The sequence below is a fragment of the Perognathus longimembris genome, chromosome 7 (genome assembly GCF_023159225.1).
Source record: "Perognathus longimembris pacificus isolate PPM17 chromosome 7, ASM2315922v1, whole genome shotgun sequence".
Taxonomy (NCBI): domain Eukaryota; kingdom Metazoa; phylum Chordata; class Mammalia; order Rodentia; family Heteromyidae; genus Perognathus; species Perognathus longimembris.
In genome coordinates this window covers 34,896,442-34,915,913 of record NC_063167.1, presented here as the reverse complement: position 1 = coordinate 34,915,913, position 19,472 = coordinate 34,896,442, and the positions used below count along the sequence as shown (strand labels likewise).

Here is a 19,472-nt window from a genome sequence, read left to right as displayed (position 1 = left end):
GGCACGTAGGCATTGCGCCTTTGTGTTCCTCTCCTGAGAGTGTCCTCCGGCTTCTTCATGCACTGACAGTGCCCTTATTCCCTGCCCTGTGGTTGGGGATTGCCCGGAGAAGCAGATCTTTCCCCAACTCCAGCAGTGCAGGCCCATGTAGACCTCTTCACATTCAGAAATGCGTTCCACCATCCACATGCCCCTCTCTGGACACATGGGTCCAAGAAAATGTGGCATATAGACACAATGGAATTTTACTCATCCATTAGGAAAGATGATAATACATCCTGTGCAAACATAATGGATAGACCTGGAAACAAATTATGTTAAATGAGGTGAGGCCCAGAGAGACAAAGGATGCTTGTTTACTCTTGTGTGGAAGCTAGAACTAATTTATAAATATACAAGTAAACACAGTGGGGTTGTATGCAAGTGTACATAAATGTATCAAGTGACATATAGTATTTGCAGGGGAGAATTCAAATTCCTTATCAAAACTAACTCATAGTCCAACAAAATGAATACAAGGAAACTAATACTTGAAAGGCCGAGGGGCCAAGTAGAGGAGGATAAACAAATGAAGACAGGAAGGGAGAGATGTACCAACAATACTCAGTGCATATACTGTGAAACTAAGAAACTTGAAAGAAGGGGCTGGGTTGGGAGGAATAGGGAAGAATAATGGGAGCATGATATCAGCCAAGACACATTATAGTTATAAACTAATTTATTGAACCATAACTCCTTCTACAACTACTTACAGATAATAAAAATATAATTTAAAAATTAAAGAAGCCAGCTTGGGCAGGAAAATCCATGTAACTCTTACCTCCAGTTAACCACCAAAAACCCAAAAGTACAGCTGTGGCTCAAATAGTAGAGTGCCAAACTTGAGCAAAAAAAAAAAAACTCAAAGACAGTGCCCAGGACTTGAGTTCAAGCCCCACAACCAACAAAATAAATAAATAAAAGTTCAGAAAAAAATTCATTTTAAAATGGTTTCCAGATCACAAAGGCTGTATGTTCAGAAGGATTAGAGGACCACGGTTGAAGTTGCTTTTCACACTTGGTTTCTCTAATGTGCCTGAGGATACACAGATGCCAAGGACATCATACAGTGGCTTCTTCAGAGTCTGAGCTCTCTACATTTTTCTCAGCAATGGACAGAACAGAAAATCACTAGTTGTGATACCTTGGTACACACACATACACCCCGTTCTTCCCCTTTTGCTTTGGATGTGTATGGGTTGGTTCATGGGTATCAAGGGATCTTGGTTCAAGTCTAGCTCTACTCCTTCCTGCTTCCCCCCCCCCCCCTTTTTCCAGTACCTTGTCTTCCTTTAGACAGTTCCATTGATGCTCTGGCCTGGGTTCTGGGGACCCTGAGCAGAGTCAGATCTACGTCTGAGAAACACATCATTTGATGGAGGAATCAGACAGCCCACCACTGCCTATAGGGCAGCACAAGAGGAAATGAAGGGACCAGGGAAGGGTTTTGAGGGGGTAGTGTCCTCAATAAGGACTGTGAGGTCAAGTACGAACACTGGAGGGATCCTGGGTATGGTGGCATGTCCCTGTATTCCAGCTACTTAGCAGGCTGAGACAGAAGGGTTGTTTGAGCCCAGGAGTCCAAGACCAATTCTAGGCAACACAGATTGCATCTAAAAAGTGTCGGGCCAGCCGGCAGGAAAAAGAATAAAAAAGGGGCTGGGGATATAGCCTAGTGGCAAGAGTGCCTGCCTCGGATACACGAGGCCCTAGGTTCGATTCCCCAGCACCACATATACAGAAAACGGCCAGAAGCGGCGCTGTGGCTCAAGTGGCGGAGTGCTAGCCTTGAGCGGGAAGAAGCCAGGGACAGTGCTCAGGCCCTGAGTCCAAGGCCCAGGACTGGCCAAAAAAAAAAAAAAAAAAAAAAAACAAATAAAAAGAATAAAAAAGGGTAGTGATGTGGCCTAACAATAGAGCACTGGCCTAGTGTGCATGGTGCACTAGCATCTCAAAAAACAAAACAAGAATTTATATTCCCCCAGATAATCCCTCCTTTGAGGTGTGGATCCTTGCGGATTGGGACTAGACATCTTACTCTAATGAAAGTGTACTTTGGTCTCTATCAGAAGGGTAAAGGGGGAGAACCTTTTGGAAAAGTGCAAAGACCTCCTGGAGAGATAGTGATTAGCTGGGAAAGAAAACATTGATCTAGTTTTTGCTAAAACTGACTGGGAAGGCAGTTTCTTGCTTGCTTTTCTTTTCCCTTCCTTCCTTCCTTCCTTCCTTCCTTCCTTCCTTCCTTTCCTTCCCCTCCCTCTCTCCTCCCTTATTCCCTCCCTCCCTTCTTTCCTTCCTTTCTTTTTTCCTCCCTTCCTTTCTTCTTTCCTTTCCTTCTTTCTTTTCTTCCTTTTTGCTGGTCCTGGGCCTTGAACTCTGGGCCTCAGTGTTGTCTCTGAGCTTCTTTTGCTCAGGGTTTGCGATCTACCACTTGACCCACAGTGCCAATTCTGGCTTTTTTGAGTAGTTTATTGTAGATAAGAACCTCATGGACTTTCCTATCTGGGCTGGCTTTGAACCTCAATCCTCAGATCTCAGCTTCCTGAGTAGCTAGGATTACAGGCCTAAGCCACCAAGCACCTGGCTTGGAAAGACAATTTCTAAAACCCTTTTCCAGACAAGAATTAATTTGTTCCAACAACTCTGAGGGAAGATTGTACCCCTGAGAGAAATAACAAGCAAAATGCCATACAGCAATTAGTGGCTTACTCAGCAATAATACCCATGCCTGTTTAGCCAAGTGTTTCATTTAGATTCTGATCAAGCTCATCAACCCACTACACAATGACTCTTTTTTTTTGACAGGGTAGTACTAAGGTCTGAAAAAGATCTAGAGATGAATCCATTAACTCCTATCATTTTATATTTTATATCTTGGAGGTGCTGGTTCTTTCTTTCTTTCTTTCTTTCTTTCTTTCTTTCTTTCTTTCTTTTTTTTGCCAGTCCTAGGCATTGAGTAACTCAGGGCCTGAGCACTGTCCCTGGCTTCTTTTTGCTCAAAGCTAGCACTCTGCCACTTGAGCCACAGCGCCACTTCCAGCCGTTTTTCTATATATGTGGTGCTGAGGAATTGAACCTAGGACTTCATGTATATGAGGCAAGTAGTCTTGCCACTAGGTCATATTCCCAGCCCGAGGTGCTGGTTCTTGATGCTGATACTGGGGCTTGAATGCAGGGCCTAGGCTCTATCCCTGAGCTTAAGACTACTGCTCTACTACTTGAGCTCCAGTGTTACTTCCAGATTTGTGGTAGTTGATTGGAGATAAGAGTATTACCAACTTTCCTGCTTGGGCTGGCTTTAAACCACAATCCTCAGATCTCACACTCCTAAGTAGCTAGGATTACAGGCATGAACCACAAGCTCCGGGCTAGTCCTCTGCTTTTAAATGATAAGAGAATGAATGTTACTTTGGGTCTTTTATTGTTTGACTTTTTTGAACTGTGTATTTTGGATCCTCTTATCTGTTGAATAGCTGGTGAAAATTTTCTCCCATTCTGTGAGTTGTCTCTTGATTATTTTCTTTCTTTCATTCTTTCTTTTTTTTTTAGAGAGAGAGAGCTTATCTCTGGATTTAAAAAAAAAACAACAACAACAAACTTTGCCAGCTCTTCTTTTTCTTTTCCTGTTTTTTTTTTTTTTTTTGCAAGTCCTGGGGCTTGAACTCAGGGCCTGAGCACTGTTCCTGGCTCCCTTTTGCTCAGGGCTAGCACTCTGCCAACTTGAGCCACAGTGCCACTTCTGGCCTTTTCTATGTACGTGGTGCTGAGGAATCAAACCTAGGGCTTCATGTATAGGATACCACTAGCCCATATTCCCAGCCCTGATTATTTCTTAAGTGGTGCAGAATCTTTTTAATTTAAAGGAGCCACATTTGTCCATTATTAACTCTTACTTTCTGAACAATTGGAGTCTTGTTAAAGAATAATTACCTATGACTAACCTGTATCAAGAATTTCTCTATAGTAGTTTCAGAAATTCAGATGTTATATCAGGTTGCAGGGTTTGTTGTTGTTACTTTGCTTTTTTTTTGTGCCAAAACTAGGTCTTGAACTCTGAACTCCAGACCTCAGCATTCTTGCTTGGCTTTTTCGCTCATGACTAGCGCTCTACCATGTGAGCTACTCTCTCTCTCTCTCTCTCTCTCTCTCTCTCTCTCTCTCTCTCTCTCTCTCTCTCTCTTGCACCAGTCCTGGGGCTTGGCCTGAGCACTGTCCCTGGCTTCTTTTTGCTCAAGGCTAGCACTCTACCACTTGAGCCACAGCACCACTTCTGGCTTTTTCTATATATGTGGTGCTGAGGAATTCAACCCAGGGCTTCATATATATGAGGCAAGCACTCTACCACTAGGCCATATTCCAGCCTGTGAGCCATGCCTCTATTTCTCAATTTTTGCTGGTTGATTGGAAATAGAACCACTTAGATTTATCTGCCCAGGCTGGCTTCTAACTATGATTCTCAGATCTTAGCCTCTTGAGTAGCTAGGTTTATAGGTGTGAACAATCAGTACCCTGCTCTAGCTCACAAATTTGAAGGTGAAAGCCTAAATGCTGGCAGGGGCCCGTTGGTTACATTACCTCCTAGGATGGCATTACCGTGTGGGAGAGTATGAAGGAGCAAAAGCTCATGTCATACACAATGAAATGAAGCTTGGTGCTGGTGTCTCACACCTGTAATCCTAGTTATTCAGGAGGCTGAGATCTGATGATTACCATCCAAAGCCAGCCTGGGCAGGAAAGTCCATGAGACTCCTTTCTTCAACTAACCACCAAAAGCTGGCAGTAGAGCTATGGCTCAAGTGGTAGTGTTAGCCATGAACAAAAACACTCAGGGACAGTGTTCAACTCCAACAGCAGCTTTGAGTTGGCAAGCCCAGTGGCACAGGCAGGTGGTATATTTGGGTATGTTCTTTTTTTTTTTTGCCAGTCCCGGGTCTTGGACTCAGGGCCTGAGCACTGTCCCTGGCTTCTTTTTGCTCAAGGCTAGCACGCTGCCACTTGAGTCACAGGGCCGCTTGTGGCCATTTTCTGTACATGTGGTGCTGAGGAATCGAACCCAGGGCTTCATGTATACGGAGCAAGCACTCTTGCCACTAGGCCATATTCCCAGCCCTGGGTATGTTCTTTAGAGCATCATTCACCTTGCAGTGTGAAGGATGGGACTGGAGGAGGGAGTTGGGGCTGAAGAGATGAGCTGGCAGCTGATAAATCTCCACATTTCCTTTAGACTTTCCAGCTTAGCCATCTTCTTTGGCTTCTACCATTCTGTTTGATAGAGGTTTCACTGCTTTATGAGCAATCCACAGTAAATAGTCTCAAACAGGGACTGTTTGAGTTAGTAAGCAGCAGGAAGAAGGAGAGGGAAAGATAAGAACGACATAGAGGTTTGTAGTAGAGGAGACTACTGCCCTGTCTCCTCAGTGTCACTTTACTATGTTAATGAACCTCTTTTTTTTTTTTTGCCAGTCCTGGGGCTTGAACTTAGGGCCTGGGCACTGTCCCTGAGCTGCTTTTGCTGAAGGTTAGCACTTTACCACTTGAGCCACAGTGCCACTTCTGGCTTTTTCTGTTAATGTGGTACTGAGGAATCGAACCCAGGGTTTCATGCACTGTACCACTAAGCCACATTCTCAGCCTGAGCCTCCAATTTTTTATCTGGGCCTAGCCACACAGAATAAAAATTTGCATTTCAGTGAATGAGGGTAGGTATATGATCAAGTTCTAAATGGTATGGCATGACATGTTCACCTTAAAGGAATTATGGTTCAGATGGTCAGCCATCTTTGATCATGCAAATAACACATTCTAGGTTTAGCAGAGCAATTAGCCTGAGCTCCCAGGGAATTCATAGATGAGTGAAGGTCTGGGTTTTACATGGGATGGGCATACATGTCTAATTCTTTCTCATAGTAAACTGCAGTGTTTACTCTGTATTTCTGTAGAAGCAGCTACATCTGTTTCCCAACACAAAGTGGTTGAAACCATAGGCAAAGGCTAAGATGTAGGTATTAAAGGAGATACAGGGAGGAGAGGAAGTTGTCTATAGTACTTTAAAAAAATTATACTCAAGGGGACTGGGGATATGGCCTAGTGGCAAGAGTGCCTGCCTCATATACATGAGGCCCTGGGTTCGATTCCCCAGCACCACATATACAGAAAATGGCCAGAAGTGGCGCTGTGGCTCAAGTGGCAGAGTGCTAGCCTTGAGCAAAAAGAAGCCAGGGACAGTGCTCAGGCCCAGAGTCCAAGCCCCATGACTGGCAAAAAAAATTATACTCAAGGCAGTATATCTTAAAATGTGGCCTTTGAGCCAATTGCAATATAATCATTTAGTGGGGCCTGGGAATGTATGAAAGCAAGTGATTTTTCGGGATTCAGTTCTTGGCAATCCCTTCCAGCAGTTCTCAGGCTGGCCCACTGGAGCTTCGCAGTGTAGTCCTGCCTGCTTCCCCGGGTGTCTCAGTAATGACTGGTCCTCCAGGCAACTACTGGAGCAACCTCCTTTTGCCTAGAGTACAGTGTCTACCAGTGTGCCAAGATTTCCTTCTGGCCATCAGATTTGGGACTCTAAGAAGTGCTTCCCATACCTCCAGAAGACAGGCTCTGTGTGCTGAGTCAAAGCATTATCATTTCTCACTTAGATCATAAGACCCAAGGTGAATTGGCTCCTCCCTCCCCCTTCCTACTCCTCCAGCCCTTCTTAGCTTCAAGTAGCATTGGCTTTATCATATCCAACATCTTCTTCCTTTGGGCTTTTGCCCAAGCTATTCTATCTGCTTAGGACCTCCTTGCCCTTTCTCCCAGTTGAATTATTTTAAAAATTATAGCTCTCTATTTTAATGTCATTTTTCTGGGAAATGTTCTCTGAACCCTGGAATAGGTCAAGTGCCACTTTATCCATGTACATGGGTCCCTGTTCTTCTTAGTGCTTCCATAATTGTAATTATAAAATAATTGGTATAATTATTTGCATTATGTCTGTCTTTCCTACTGTTCTCTAAGTGCCACACAGCTGGGAGCGTGCCTGCTTTGTTCACTGATATACCTTTAGAACCCAAGCAGTGCTCAAGAAATATTTGTTGAGTGAGTGTTCTTTTCTTTCTTTTTGCCAATCCTGGGGCTTGAACTCAGGTCCTGGGTACTGTCCCTGAGCTTCTTTTGCACAAGGCTAGCACTCTTCCATTTGAGCCACAGTGCCACTTCCAGCTTTTTCTGTTCATGTGGTACTAAGGAATCAAACCTGGGGCTTCATGTATGCAAGGCAAGCACTCTACCACTAAGCCACATTCCCAGCCCATGTCCCTTCTACCATGTTCCAGGGGCTCTCTTCACAGTCCCATCTTTCTTCACTCTCCAATCTAATGGAGGTGCAAATAAGTACCTGGGGCCAGGTGACATTGAAAGAGAACTCTTTAGAAATCAAAAGAGAGCTCAGCAAAGGACAGAGACCTTCAACATATCTGCAGCAATGAGGATCAGCCCCCAAACTCCTAGCCAGTGGTCTACAGTAGTAGTCCTCCCTTTATCTTCACTTTCACTTATCCGTGGTCAATTGTGGTCTGAAAACACTAATGGAGAATTCCAGGATTAAGTAATTTATAAGGTTTAAATTGCTGTTCTGAGTGACAGGAGGAAGTTTTGAGCAATCCTGTTTCATTCTGTCCAGGTGTGAATCATCCTTTGTGCTGTTTGTCCAATAGCAGTTGAGGAAAAAAAAGAGGGAAGAACACATTTAGATAACTCTTATTACTGCATGCTGTTATGGTGGTTATATTTTATTATCTACTTATGTTGATCTCAAACTATGCTTAATTCATAATTAGACTCACATAGGTATATATGCATAAGAAAAAACTCATATTACGAGAGCTGATCTTCAGTTTCAGGCATCCATTAGAGATTTTGGAACCTCTGAGAGTTATCAGTAATTAGAGTTAAGTAACTAAAATATTAATTAATAATTAAGTCATTATGTGGTAAGATTTAACCTAAAGAATAAAGTATGTGGCGTCTAAGCAAAGCATTAGGAAATAATTAAGGTATTAGTAGATGATCAAATATTAACTACTCAGATGTCAGCTGATAGATAACCAAGGGATTAATTTAAAACCCAGATGTTAGCAGGTCTTAGTTAACCAATGACTAAGGTGACAGTTGACAGGGATTTAGACTGACATTTTCTTAAGGGACACTTGCATGCACTGGCACTTGCAATTAGAAGAAAGTTAATAAAGTCTATAAGAATTCAGGTCTAATTGAGAGTATAAAATCCTCAGTTATACTGGAAGGTTCTGGGGAAATAGTTTGCTCACCTTTAGTGTTCAGATAGAGTTTCGTCAGGGATGTGCATGGAGCTGGTGCTCAAAATGCTTACCATCTAACCCAGTCTAATCTGGAGAGGAGAGGAGGGCAGTTGCTTCAACAGTCACAGAGTATAGTGTGTGAGAGAGTGAGTAAATCAGTGAGCAAACTGTGTGACGGCAAAGCTTAAGGGGGGTACCAAGGCTAGGTGCATAGGACAACAGGTGTGTCACAGAGAGAATAGTTCAGAATTAATGAGATGTGCACTGGGCAGGTGGATATGTGTCCAGCATGGATACAATGTAGAGACTTTGGGTATCATCAGGGTATAAGATAGTGGTCAAAACCATGAGATAAAAAATGAGGTGGTTAGAGACAAACATAGGAAGTTGGAAAAGGGGCCCACCTAGAACCCCAAGGAAGAACCAGCAGGGAATCAGTGAGTAGGAAGAGACACAAGCAGACACTTGAGATGAATGAAGCACTCTGAGAGAAAGGAGGGAAAGTATGGTAGAAAATTCAAGGGAGGAGAATTTGGCAAGGAGAGCTTGGTCAGCAATGTCACGAATGGTTGAGAGGTCAAGGAAAATAAGGTCAGAGGGATGTTCTATTGGACTCAACAATAAGGAGCTAAGTAATTGCTTCTGTGAGTGGTGTGAAGTAAGGCATAAATATGGATGGTCGAGACAATGCAGCCCAGGAGAATGTGGTTCTGAGATGCCACTATGAAAAAGTGATAGTTGGATTTTGTTGTGTGCATATGTGCATGAGCATACACAGAACAGGGCTTAGAGTAGGGTTGAGAGGAAAGGCTGCAGGCCACCATACAGGGGCTTGTGGTTACCACACAGTATTTCCACTGTTCCCTTTACTCTGGGCAGATATAAGAAGGACCACTAAGGAGGGCTGTGAGGTATACGGGGAAATGAAGGACAGTAGAGACAGGACAATATGCTCAGTTTGTGAGCCAGGGTAACAGGCAGGAATTAAATCTGAGTCTCCAGATTATAGAAGAGGCTGATCTTGGAAGGCGAATGGCTGATCGGTGTTTTTATATTTATATAAAATGAAAATATAGCCAGGTGCTGGTGGCTCACACCTGTTATCCTAGATACTCAGGAGGCTAAAACCTAAGGATTGCGGTTCAAAGCCTGCCAAGCAGGAAACTCTGTGAGACTCTTATCTCCATTAACCACTGGAAATGGTGCTATGGCTCAAAGTGGTAGAACACTAGCCTTGAGCAGAAAAGCTCAAGGATAATACCCAGGCCCTGAGTTCGAGCCCCATGACTGACAAAAATAAATACATATATACATAAATACAAAAGTAATATATATAGTATAACAATTGAAACATTAAAGAAATATTTCAACAAAGAAATGGACTCCTTATTTTACCCCTTCTCCTCCACAGATAACTACTAACAGTCTGGCCAATATTCTTCCCCCTTGTATAACATTGTTAATTTGCTGTAAAGGCATTACACTAAGTCATACCATTTTTGTGAATATATGTGCACATGTTCATTCTGCTCTATAACTTTTTCACTTTTAGACAACTTTTTCTTTTTTTTGTTGTTGTTATTTTACTGCTTTTGGGTGGGGTTTGAACTCAAGAACCTCAAGCTTGGTAGGTGGGTGTTCTATCACTTGTGTCATGCCTCCTGCCCAGATTGACAAATTCAAGACTCTTATCTGCAATGAACCAGCAAAAAAGCTGGAAATGGAGGTGTGGCTCAAGTGGTAAAGAACTAGTCTTGAGCAAAAAAGCTAAGCAAGAACTTAAGGCCTTGAGTTCAAGCCCTAATGCCAGAAAAGCTAACCAAATCACCCAAATCTGTGTAGTTTACATTCTACCAACAGTTTAAGTGAATGCCCATTTCCCCACCTTTTTTTGTTTGTTTGTTTTTGCCAGTCCTGGGGTTTGGACTCTGGGCCTGAGCACTGTCCCTGAGCTTCTTTTTGCTCAAGGCTAGCACTCTGCCACTTGAGCCACAGTGCCACTTCTGGCCATTTTCTATGTATGTGGTGCTGAGGAATCAAACCCAGGGCTTCATGTATAGGAGGCAAGCACTCTACCACTAGGCCATATTCCCAGGCCCTCCCCACCTTCTTACTAACAATGGCCAGTGTTATTTAAAGAAGCTGAACAACTTTACTATCCTTATTGGTTCTCTCATTTCTATGAATTACCTATTAAAAACCCTTGCCATTTTCCCCCTTCAGTTGTAGGGCTTCAACTCAGGGCCTGGGTACTGTCCCTGAAATTTTTCACTCAAGGCTAGCATTCTACCACTTTGAGCTACAGTGCCACTGCTGGTTTGCTGGTGGTTAATTAGATAAAAGAGTTTCATGGGCTTTCCTGCCTGGGCTGTGTCCTGAGTAGTGAAGATTACAGGCATGAGCCACCCGTGCCAGGCCCTTTGCCTATTTTTAATTGTAGTATCCTTTTTTTGTTTTGTTTTGTGCTGGTCCTGGGGCTTGAACTCAGGGCCTGCGTGCTGTCCCTGAGCTTTTTTTTTTTTTTTTTTTTCCTCAAGGCTGGCATTCTACCACTTGAGCCACAGCTCTACTTCTATTGATGGTTAAGTAGAGATAAGATTCTCATAGATGGGGCTGGGGATATGGCCTAGTGGCAAGAGTGCTTGCCTCGTATACACGAAGCCCTTGGTTCAATTCCCCAGCACCACATATACAGAAAATGGCCAGAAGTGGCACTGTGGCTCAAGTGGCAGTAGTGCTAGCCTTGAGCAAAAAGAAGCCAGGGACAGTGTTCAGGCCCTGAGTCCAAGCCCCAGGACTGGCCAAAAAAAAAAAAAAAAGATTCTCATAGACTTTTCTACTGGTTGGATTTGAACCACAATCCTCAGATCTCAGCTTCCTGAATCATTGAACTATAGACAAGAGCCACCAGTGCCTGGCAGTAGTAAATTTTTTATTGGGCATTTCTGATTGGATCGGTAGAAAAGGGGGAGTGGCTAGGAGCCTTTGTATCAAATTGCTGACAACCTTTACATACAAGGGGTAAGAATATAGAAGACTTAGACTTTTATGTCAATCTATACTCTGAGTTTTAAAAGAAATTTGCATCCTTTTTTATTTTTTTCCAGTTTTGGGGACTGAATCTAAACCTGTACATTCTAGATGAGTGCTTACTCTACCACTGACTACAACCCTGGCTCCATGACTTGTATCTTTTGTAATTAAGAATGAATACAAGCCGGGTGCCGGTGGCTCACACCTGTAATCCTAGCTACTCAGGACGCTGAGATCTGAAGATGGCAGTTCAAAGCCAGCCCAGGCAAGAAAATCTGGGAGACTCATCTCCAGTTAACCACCAGAAAACTGGAAATGGGGTTTTGCTAGCCTTGAGCTCAAGAGCTCAGGGACAGGGCCCAGGCCCAGAGTTCAAATCCCATGACAGACAAAAAAAAAAAAAAGAATACAATCTGGTGGGTTATACCTCTAATCCTAGCTGCTTAGAAGGCTGAGATCTGAGGATAATGGTTCAAACCCAGTTGGAGTAGGTAAGTCTATAAGACTTATTGCCAATAAACTACCAAAAAAAAAAAAAAGAGCCAAAGTGGAGTCTTGGTTCAAGTGGTAGAGTGCAAAAGAAGCTCAGGGACAGTGCAACAGCCTTGAATTCAAGTCCCAGCACTGGGCGCACACACACACACACACACACACACACACACACACACACAAAAAAAAAAAAAACAATACTAAAAGAGGAAAACAACAAACACATATTTGATCTGGATTTCCATTGGGTGAAAATTCATACTGAGTGCAAGCTTTCATTGATCACAAGTAATTTTTTGGTTAATATGCAAAAAAAAACATTTATTGAATGTTTTCTATTTGGCTTGTACTGCCTAAGGCACTTGCACATATATCTCCTCACAACCCTCACAAGAACCCTGTGAGGTAGGAATCAGTCCCATTTTACAGGAGCCTGCCCAAGACCTATCCTCTGCCTGTCACATGTTACCATTGGCTAGTTTTTATTAGCTGGTGATTCACTGTCAAAGGAGTTTTCAGTGGCCAGGAATTCCTATTAGTTGCTCTGGTTCAAATAATCAGACTGCTAGAAATGTTTCCCCTATAGAAGTGATAGGTATGGTAAGAGTGAAGGAAAGAGGACCAGTAGGTCTCTCCCTGGGAAGCACCACTTGAGTTTGTTTTGGTCACTTATATACAGGCGGGATGCGATGGGGAAGGAAGGGGACTGGAAATCTGGTCACAAGTCTTCTCGCTTTTTCAGGATGAGCTTCGCCACTAGGCTTATGATGTGAGGCCTGATTTCCTCCACGGACACAGTTGGATCCCAAGCTCCCACCACCTTTCCATCTGGGGCTACAAGGTACTTCCAGAAGTTCCAGGTGGGCTCCTTCCCAGAAGTCTCTAGAAAAAAAGGATGGGAAAACAAAGTGTGCTTCTCTGTGTAATTGCACTATCAGTATAATGCTGATACACATCCATACCCCAGAAAGACTGAGAATAAGACTCTGGTGGTAATATTTTTCAAAAGCTTTCCAAGAAGCCCCAATGTGAGATTAAGGCTGAGCACAACTGCTTTAGAATTCTGTGATATGCTTGATAAATAAATCTTTCCCTGGGCTGGAGATATGCCTAGTGGCAAGAGTGCTTGCCTCCTACACATGAAGCCCTGGTTCGATTCCCCAGCACCACATATACAGAAAATGGCCAGAAGTGGCGCTGTGGCTCAAGTGACAGAGTGCTAGCCTTGAGCAAAGAGAAGCCAGGGACAGTGCTCAGGCCCTGAGTCCAAGGCCCAGGACTGGCAAAAAAAAAAAAAAAGAAAGAAATAGAAATATCCACTGGTCCACTAGGCACTGGTAGATCATTGTCTATAATTCCAGCTACTCAGGAGGTTGAGAACTAAGAATTCAGGTTTGAAGCTAGCCCTGGAAAGAAAAGTCCGTGAGACTCTTATCTCCAATTAATCACAGGAAAAGCCGTAAGTGGAGCTGTGGCTCAAGTGGTAGAGTGCTAGCCTTGAGCAAAAAGGAGCTCTAGGACAGCACCTAGGCTCACAGTTCAAACCAGGACCAGAAAAAGAAAAATCCAAACATTTAGAATTGATTGGAGAAGGAAGTTTTGGTAAGAGAACTGATGTGTCAGACCGACGACTCCCCCAGAAACCACCAAGGAGCCGACCTGATGCAAGGACAAGAGAGTCATTTAATTCAGCTCCAGCCGGTCCCACAACCATCCATGGCAGTGGCCATGGGGTCGTGAGCCCTGCTTCTTTGTTCAGCAGGGTTTTTATTGACCATAGGGTGGGAGGGGGTTAGCTATGACAATGGCTTTGTGATTGGGTGGGGGTTTGCGGGCTTACACCTGACTGGCCAGGTAAGCTGTCTCTGACTCATTGTCTAGGGGGTGTGTTCCTAGGCCTATGAGGAGGGGAGGGGCTGGGGAGATAGTGGGAATGGAGTCAGCTTCTGTCCTCTTTTGTTGGCCAGATCTGATCACCACATTACAGAACTTTCTTATTTAGTCCTCTAGGTAAGTGGGTTGTAGAGTGAGATGGTGGTGAGGACATATGACAACCACCTTGGAGAAAGAGTAAGCAAAAATGGAACCCTCAACTGGGTGTTGGTGGCTCATGCCTGTAATCCTAGCTCCTAAGGAAAATGAAATCTGAGGATTTTGATTTGAAGCCAGGTAGGGCAGGAAAGTCTGTGAGACTTTTAACTCTAATTAACCACCAGAAACCTGGAAGTGGCACTGTGGTTTAAAGTGGTAGAGAGCACTAACCCTGAGCGAAAGAGCTCAGGGAAAGTGCCCATTCTCTGAGTTCAAGCCCTATGATTGACAAAAAAATAAAAATAGAAAAGAATGGGCTGGGAATATGGCCTAGTGGTAGAGTGCTTGCCTAGCACACAGGAAGCCCTGGGTTTGATTCCTCAGCTCTGCATATATAGAAAAAAGCCAGAACTGGCACTATAGCTCAAGTGGTAGAGTGCTAGGCTTGAGCAAAAAGAAGCTCTGGGACAGTGCCCAGGCCCTGAGTTCAAGCCCCAGGACTGGCAAAAAAAAAAAGAAGAGAAAAGAAAAAAATGGAACCTCCAAAGAAAGGAGAAAAGCCTGAGGGAGGAAAGAGTATGAGAATGTCAAACTTGACCCATCCATCAATCCATCACTCTTATTTTGTTATTCTCAGGCTTCTAGGGCTGGAGATGGTAACTATTTCTGAAACATTGAGGTCTAGTATTTTAGCTTAAATTTCCCTTTCCGGGCATAAAGAGACTGCTTCTGATTCAGGGCAGGAGATATCTATCCCCATTTTGGTCAGCCTGCTCAAGATAGATGGTATCCCCAAACCAAGTCTGTGTCTTGGTTTATCCATCCTAAGAAGTCCATGAATTCAACTAGTCTATACTGACTGAACCATGAGGCCAGTGTCTTTCCAAGCACCCCAGCAGGTGAAACAGGATCCCTGGGAAGTCCTTAGAGAGTAGGACAGCTTGGAGGCTGCAGGTGTGAAGACATTCTTATGCAGGAATCCCCCTGGACTCAAATTTATCCCTTCTCTCCTCCAAGATTAGTGCTAGACTAAAACATCAATCCACCAGGGTGGGTCAGGAAAGGAAAGGTAAACTAGCCAGCCAGTGGCTTCTGCTACCCAAGGAGCCACAGCCTCCACCAGCTGGCTGAAGATGAGGGGAGGGCAAGGGCTAGGACTCACGGGTCAGGTACTTGAAGGCAGGATGGGCACCAGTGCCAATGACTGCGACCTTGCTAAACATGGGGAAAGACACACTGTAGGTGCGGCGGGCAAAGCTCTCAATCTCCCTGTTGCTGTCTGGCTCCTGTTGGCCAAACTGGTTGCAGGGAAAGGCAAGCACATTGAAGTGGTGGGGCCCCAGGTCCCGCTGCAGCTGCTGAAGCGCTCGGTAGTGTTGGTCTGTGAAGCCGCACTCGCTAGCCACGTTCACCACCAGGGATACCTAGATGGTCAAAACAAAACAAATCCCAGATATATACACAGCCCCATAGATGCGTGTGCTCCCCGAACAACGAACCTTCCCTCATTCATGTAAAAATACTAAGAACGTAGGGAAGTGTGTGTGCGCTGCTCTCCTACAAATGTGTAAACACATGCACACTGGCACATAGGAAACAGGCATGAAGGTGCTTACACATGTGTGCACACATGAAAATCTGTGAGTATAAGTACACAATGAATACTTACAAATGGATATTCACATCCTATGGCTCAAACATGCATTTGCCAGTACAAATATATACATTGCAGTCGTGGGGAGGTGATGTGGGGGAAGGGAAGGCACACCTCCATTCCTTTTTGTGGCTCAGTCAGCTAGCATTCCATCAACAATACTGTAGTTGCTTGTACATGATTGATCTCCCTACCCAAGGCAGGAGCTATGGCCAGGATATCTCTGGGGAAAGTTTCAGTATCTGCTGAATAAATGAGTGTGCACATATTCATATATACCTGTGTAAGTACATAAACAGACATAGTAGGTTTTGGTTTTTTGATAAAATGATTTCTAGGACCCTAGGGCAATCCTTTTTTTTTTTTGTTCCCTTCCATCTTTCTCTGATTACTGGTCTCTAATTTTATTCAAGACTTTGAGTAACACATATAATGGCTAGGTGATATCACTAGGTTATAATGCTGCATTCAGAATTTTGACACCAATGGATACATTTTGTTAGCTTCTAACTACCTATTAAAGGATTAGAAGCCTTACCCTGTGCCTGGGCAGCCTAGCCCTATCTTCCAGGCTGCCTTTTTTTTTTTTTTTTGGCTAGTGCTGGGGCTTGGGACTCAGGGCCTAAGCACTGTCCCTGGCTTCTTTTTGCTCAAGGCTAGCACTCTACCTCTTGGGCCACAGCGCCACTTCTGGGCTTTTTCCTATATATGTGTGCTGAGGAATCACAGGGCTTCATGTACACAATGCAAGCACTCTACCACTAGGCCATATTCCCAGCCCCCATGCTGCTTTTTAAGAAGAGTCAGGAGGAGAGGTCACCTCCTAAGAGAGTCTTGAGCATTGGACACAAATTGCTCAGGCTAGATGGGTCTGTCTCAACCTTGGCACCACTGGCATTATGGGCAGTGCTGTGTTATGGGGAGGCTGTCCTGTTTGTTGTAGGATATTTGGCAGCATCCTTGATCTCTACTCACTAGATGTTTACTCATAAAAAAATTTTTTTAAAGTTTCAAAATATCCAGGTATAGTGGTACAGATCTGGAATCACAGCACTTGGAAGGACTGAGTTGCAGGCCAGCCTGGGTGACAAAGAGATCTTGTCCTGAAAAAAAAAATGTCTTAGCTGGCGCCAGTGGCTCACACCTGTAATCCTAGCTACTCAGAAGACTCAGATCTGAGGATGGAAGTTTGAAGCCAGCCTGAGCAGAAAAGTCCCTGCTCTTATCTCAAGTAACCACTCTTAAAAAAAAATGCAAGCGGTACTGTGGCTGAAGTGGTAGAGAGCACAAAAAGGCTTAGGGACCCAGACCCTGAGTTCAACCCCCACAACCTACAAACACAAAAAAGTCTCCAGACATGATCACATGTTCCTGGTGTGTGTGTGTGTTTGAGCGTGCCCATAAGCACACACACAGAGTCCACTCACCTATTGAAAACTTCTGGGCTAAATGACTAAACCACTGAGCTCTAACGCCTCTATCCAGCCTGGCCAACAAAGGAAAGACATTTCCTAGGGCTACATGCTATAACAATACCCTCCCTGTACCATTTATGGTCAGCAAAGGCCATACTCTGCTTGGAGTGGAGAGAGGCTAGGACTACTGGGTACCTCTTAGTAGCTCAAAACCTTGTTCTTTTTGTTTAGCACTTCTTCCTATCAGGAATCACCATATGCATTTCCCCTTCCTGACTGTCCCTCTCCTCCCCACAAAGGCTCTATAAAAGCAGAATTGTCTCTTTTATTCATCACTATATCCCCAGGGCCTAGCCTAGTAACTAGTATACAAAAGGTGCTAAATGATGAACAGTGAATTAATGAGTAGCTGAGATGATTATATGACAAATCTGGGGCCCTCCAGGTAAGATGCTCTAGTGGGAAGGAGAGGCCTAACAGGAATGGGTCCTGCTCTCCTCTCCTCTTTGTCCTGAGTTCTGGACAAGGTTCCTGATGAGATTTATCAAATAGGTAGAGCACTACAGATTACCAGGTGCTTCCACTGTCATCTCATGAAACTCACAGCACCCTGGGAGATGGTGAGGACGTGATTTACTGCTGCAAAGACTCCCAGCATGACTGAGAATTTGATGGCCTTGCTCCTAGGAAAAGCATTTTCATCTGGCTCATCCAAATCTGGGTGATGTGCTTGCTCATTGAAGTCCAATCCCCCTACTTTTTATACACCAGGGTTTCCAGGTCCAGGCATTGAAAGGCAAACTTGGGGGGAGGGCTCCTTCATGTGTAACACCTGGGTCTCTGACTGTGTGGTTTAAGACCCCTTTTAGTCCCCTCTGGCTCATTCAGCCTCATATCCAACACTGAGCCTCAGAGGTTCATATTCTCAAAAGCCTTCTGCTACAATCTCCCCTCCCCATGGCTTCTAGGCCTAGATGCAGTAGGGGGCAGTTCTCTTGTCTAGAAGGTCCTTCCCAATTTTGCTAACATCCACTCTTGTTTCAAAGGCTGAACCCTGACACTCTTACTCCCAGACCCAGATTCTTCTTTCTTGATAAGGAGGGGCCCATGCTCTGGGATGAGTAGTATCTTCGCCTGGACGGCTCTCTAAGGGATGGCGGGGAAGGGGGAAGGGGTGGGCTTCTCTTCCAGGCTGCGTGGACCTGGGTGTTCTCAGTCTAAGGGTGATGATGCCTGCAAAGGGCCGGTGCAACTCGCATGCAACGCTCCCACCCACCCCCACCCCCGTCCTACCAAGTTCTCAGCAAATCCCTCCCCTCCATACACGGGAGGCGAGGTGGGTGCGGGCTTCGGTGTCAGCAAAGGCCATGCCACGTAGGCGCGCGCGCGCGCGGGATCCAGAGAGGCTCAGGGTCCCGGGGGCGCTGCGCGGGGGTCGGGGATGGAGGGCGGGGTGGGGGTGGGTGGGGAAAGCTTGGGGCCGGGTGGGGGAAGGGAGCCGCCCCTCCCCCACCACCAACCCCCCCCCCCCCCCCGCCCGGTCGGGGCGGCACTCACCGAGCCCCGGTACTTCTCCAGCGACACTAGCTTGCCCCGGATGTTGACCACCTGGAAGTCGTAGAAGTCCGGCTCCCGCCGCGCGCAGGCCGCACCCCACAGCAGCAGCCACGCCGCCACCGCGCCCGCCGCCATGACTCGCTCCGGCCGGGGTGGGGGGCACGGGCCTGGGGGCGGGAGGGGGCGGCCCGCGAGGCCGGGCGCGCCCCTTTCTCGGGCTCCGCGGGCTCCGGGCCCTGGGTTTCCCCTGCCTCCCTGCGGGAGTGCAAGGCCCTGCTCGCCCGGCCTGGACCTCAGAGCCATGGCTCAGGATGCTGAGCATCGAGCCCGGGGCTGGCAGCGGCCAAGCGTCCTCTCGTTAGCCCGGAGCGAGAGACAAAAGACGGAGAACTTGGTCCGGAGCAGGCGACTCCACCATCCCAGGCCTCATTTTCACCGCTAGGCGATCCACCTGGGTCGCTGTCGGTGGGAGCGCCTACCATGCCAGAAAAATGGATGCGAGACAGGCTGACAGTGAACAAAACGCCTGTGAACTTTAGGTGAATGGGTGGATGGAGGCCTGGCCTGCTGCGGGTGGGGCATGGGGATTGGAATGCAGGAGGTTTAGGAGGGAGCACCCTTGGGATCCGTATCTGGGAAGGAAGGGCAGGAACCCAAGTGGCAGACAGGTGGAGAGCTCATGCAGGACTAAGGATGTCTGACCCAACAGGGCCTAAAGCTGGAATGGTCCATCGAAGTTGTTTGCAGATGAACTAAAATGGCCAGGCCTTTGTTCCTCAGTCATCATCAGTCACTGGATAGAGGACCTAGGTACGCTTCCTGACCCTTTTGTGCTCAATGCTAGTACTCTACCACTTGAGCCACAAATAAAGTTCTAGGTCTTTTGGTGTTTATTTGGAGATAAGAGTCTCATAGACTTTCCTGCCCAGATTGGCTTTGAACTGTGATCTTCAG

General features: G+C 45.6%; 1 protein-coding gene across 1 annotated transcript; it reads right to left on the bottom strand.

The window, feature by feature from the left end:
* Nucleotides 1-12,065: 12,065 nt before the first annotated feature.
* Nucleotides 12,066-18,683, bottom strand: Gpx7 (glutathione peroxidase 7). The gene is made up of 3 exons (XM_048349915.1): nucleotides 18,519-18,683; nucleotides 15,055-15,316; nucleotides 12,066-12,743 (listed from the first exon to the last, which is right to left on the bottom strand). Exons 1-3 carry the CDS (start codon nucleotides 18,651-18,653, stop codon nucleotides 12,580-12,582), a joined length of 561 nt encoding a protein of 186 aa, XP_048205872.1. The 5' UTR covers nucleotides 18,654-18,683; the 3' UTR covers nucleotides 12,066-12,579.
* Nucleotides 18,684-19,472: the final 789 nt, after the last annotated feature.

Bases quoted from the DNA above. Each gene is read 5' to 3' on its own strand.
- Gpx7 (XM_048349915.1), bottom strand. From the start codon at position 18,653: ATGGCGGCGGGCGCGGTGGCGGCGTGGCTGCTGCTGTGGGGTGCGGCC. The intron at 15,317-18,518 runs GTGAGTGCCGCC...TTGACCATCTAG, and splicing joins TGGAGAAGTACCGGGGCTCG to GTATCCCTGGTGGTGAACGT. The intron at 12,744-15,054 runs GTGAGTCCTAGC...CTTTTTTTCTAG, and splicing joins TGCCTTCAAGTACCTGACCC to AGACTTCTGGGAAGGAGCCC.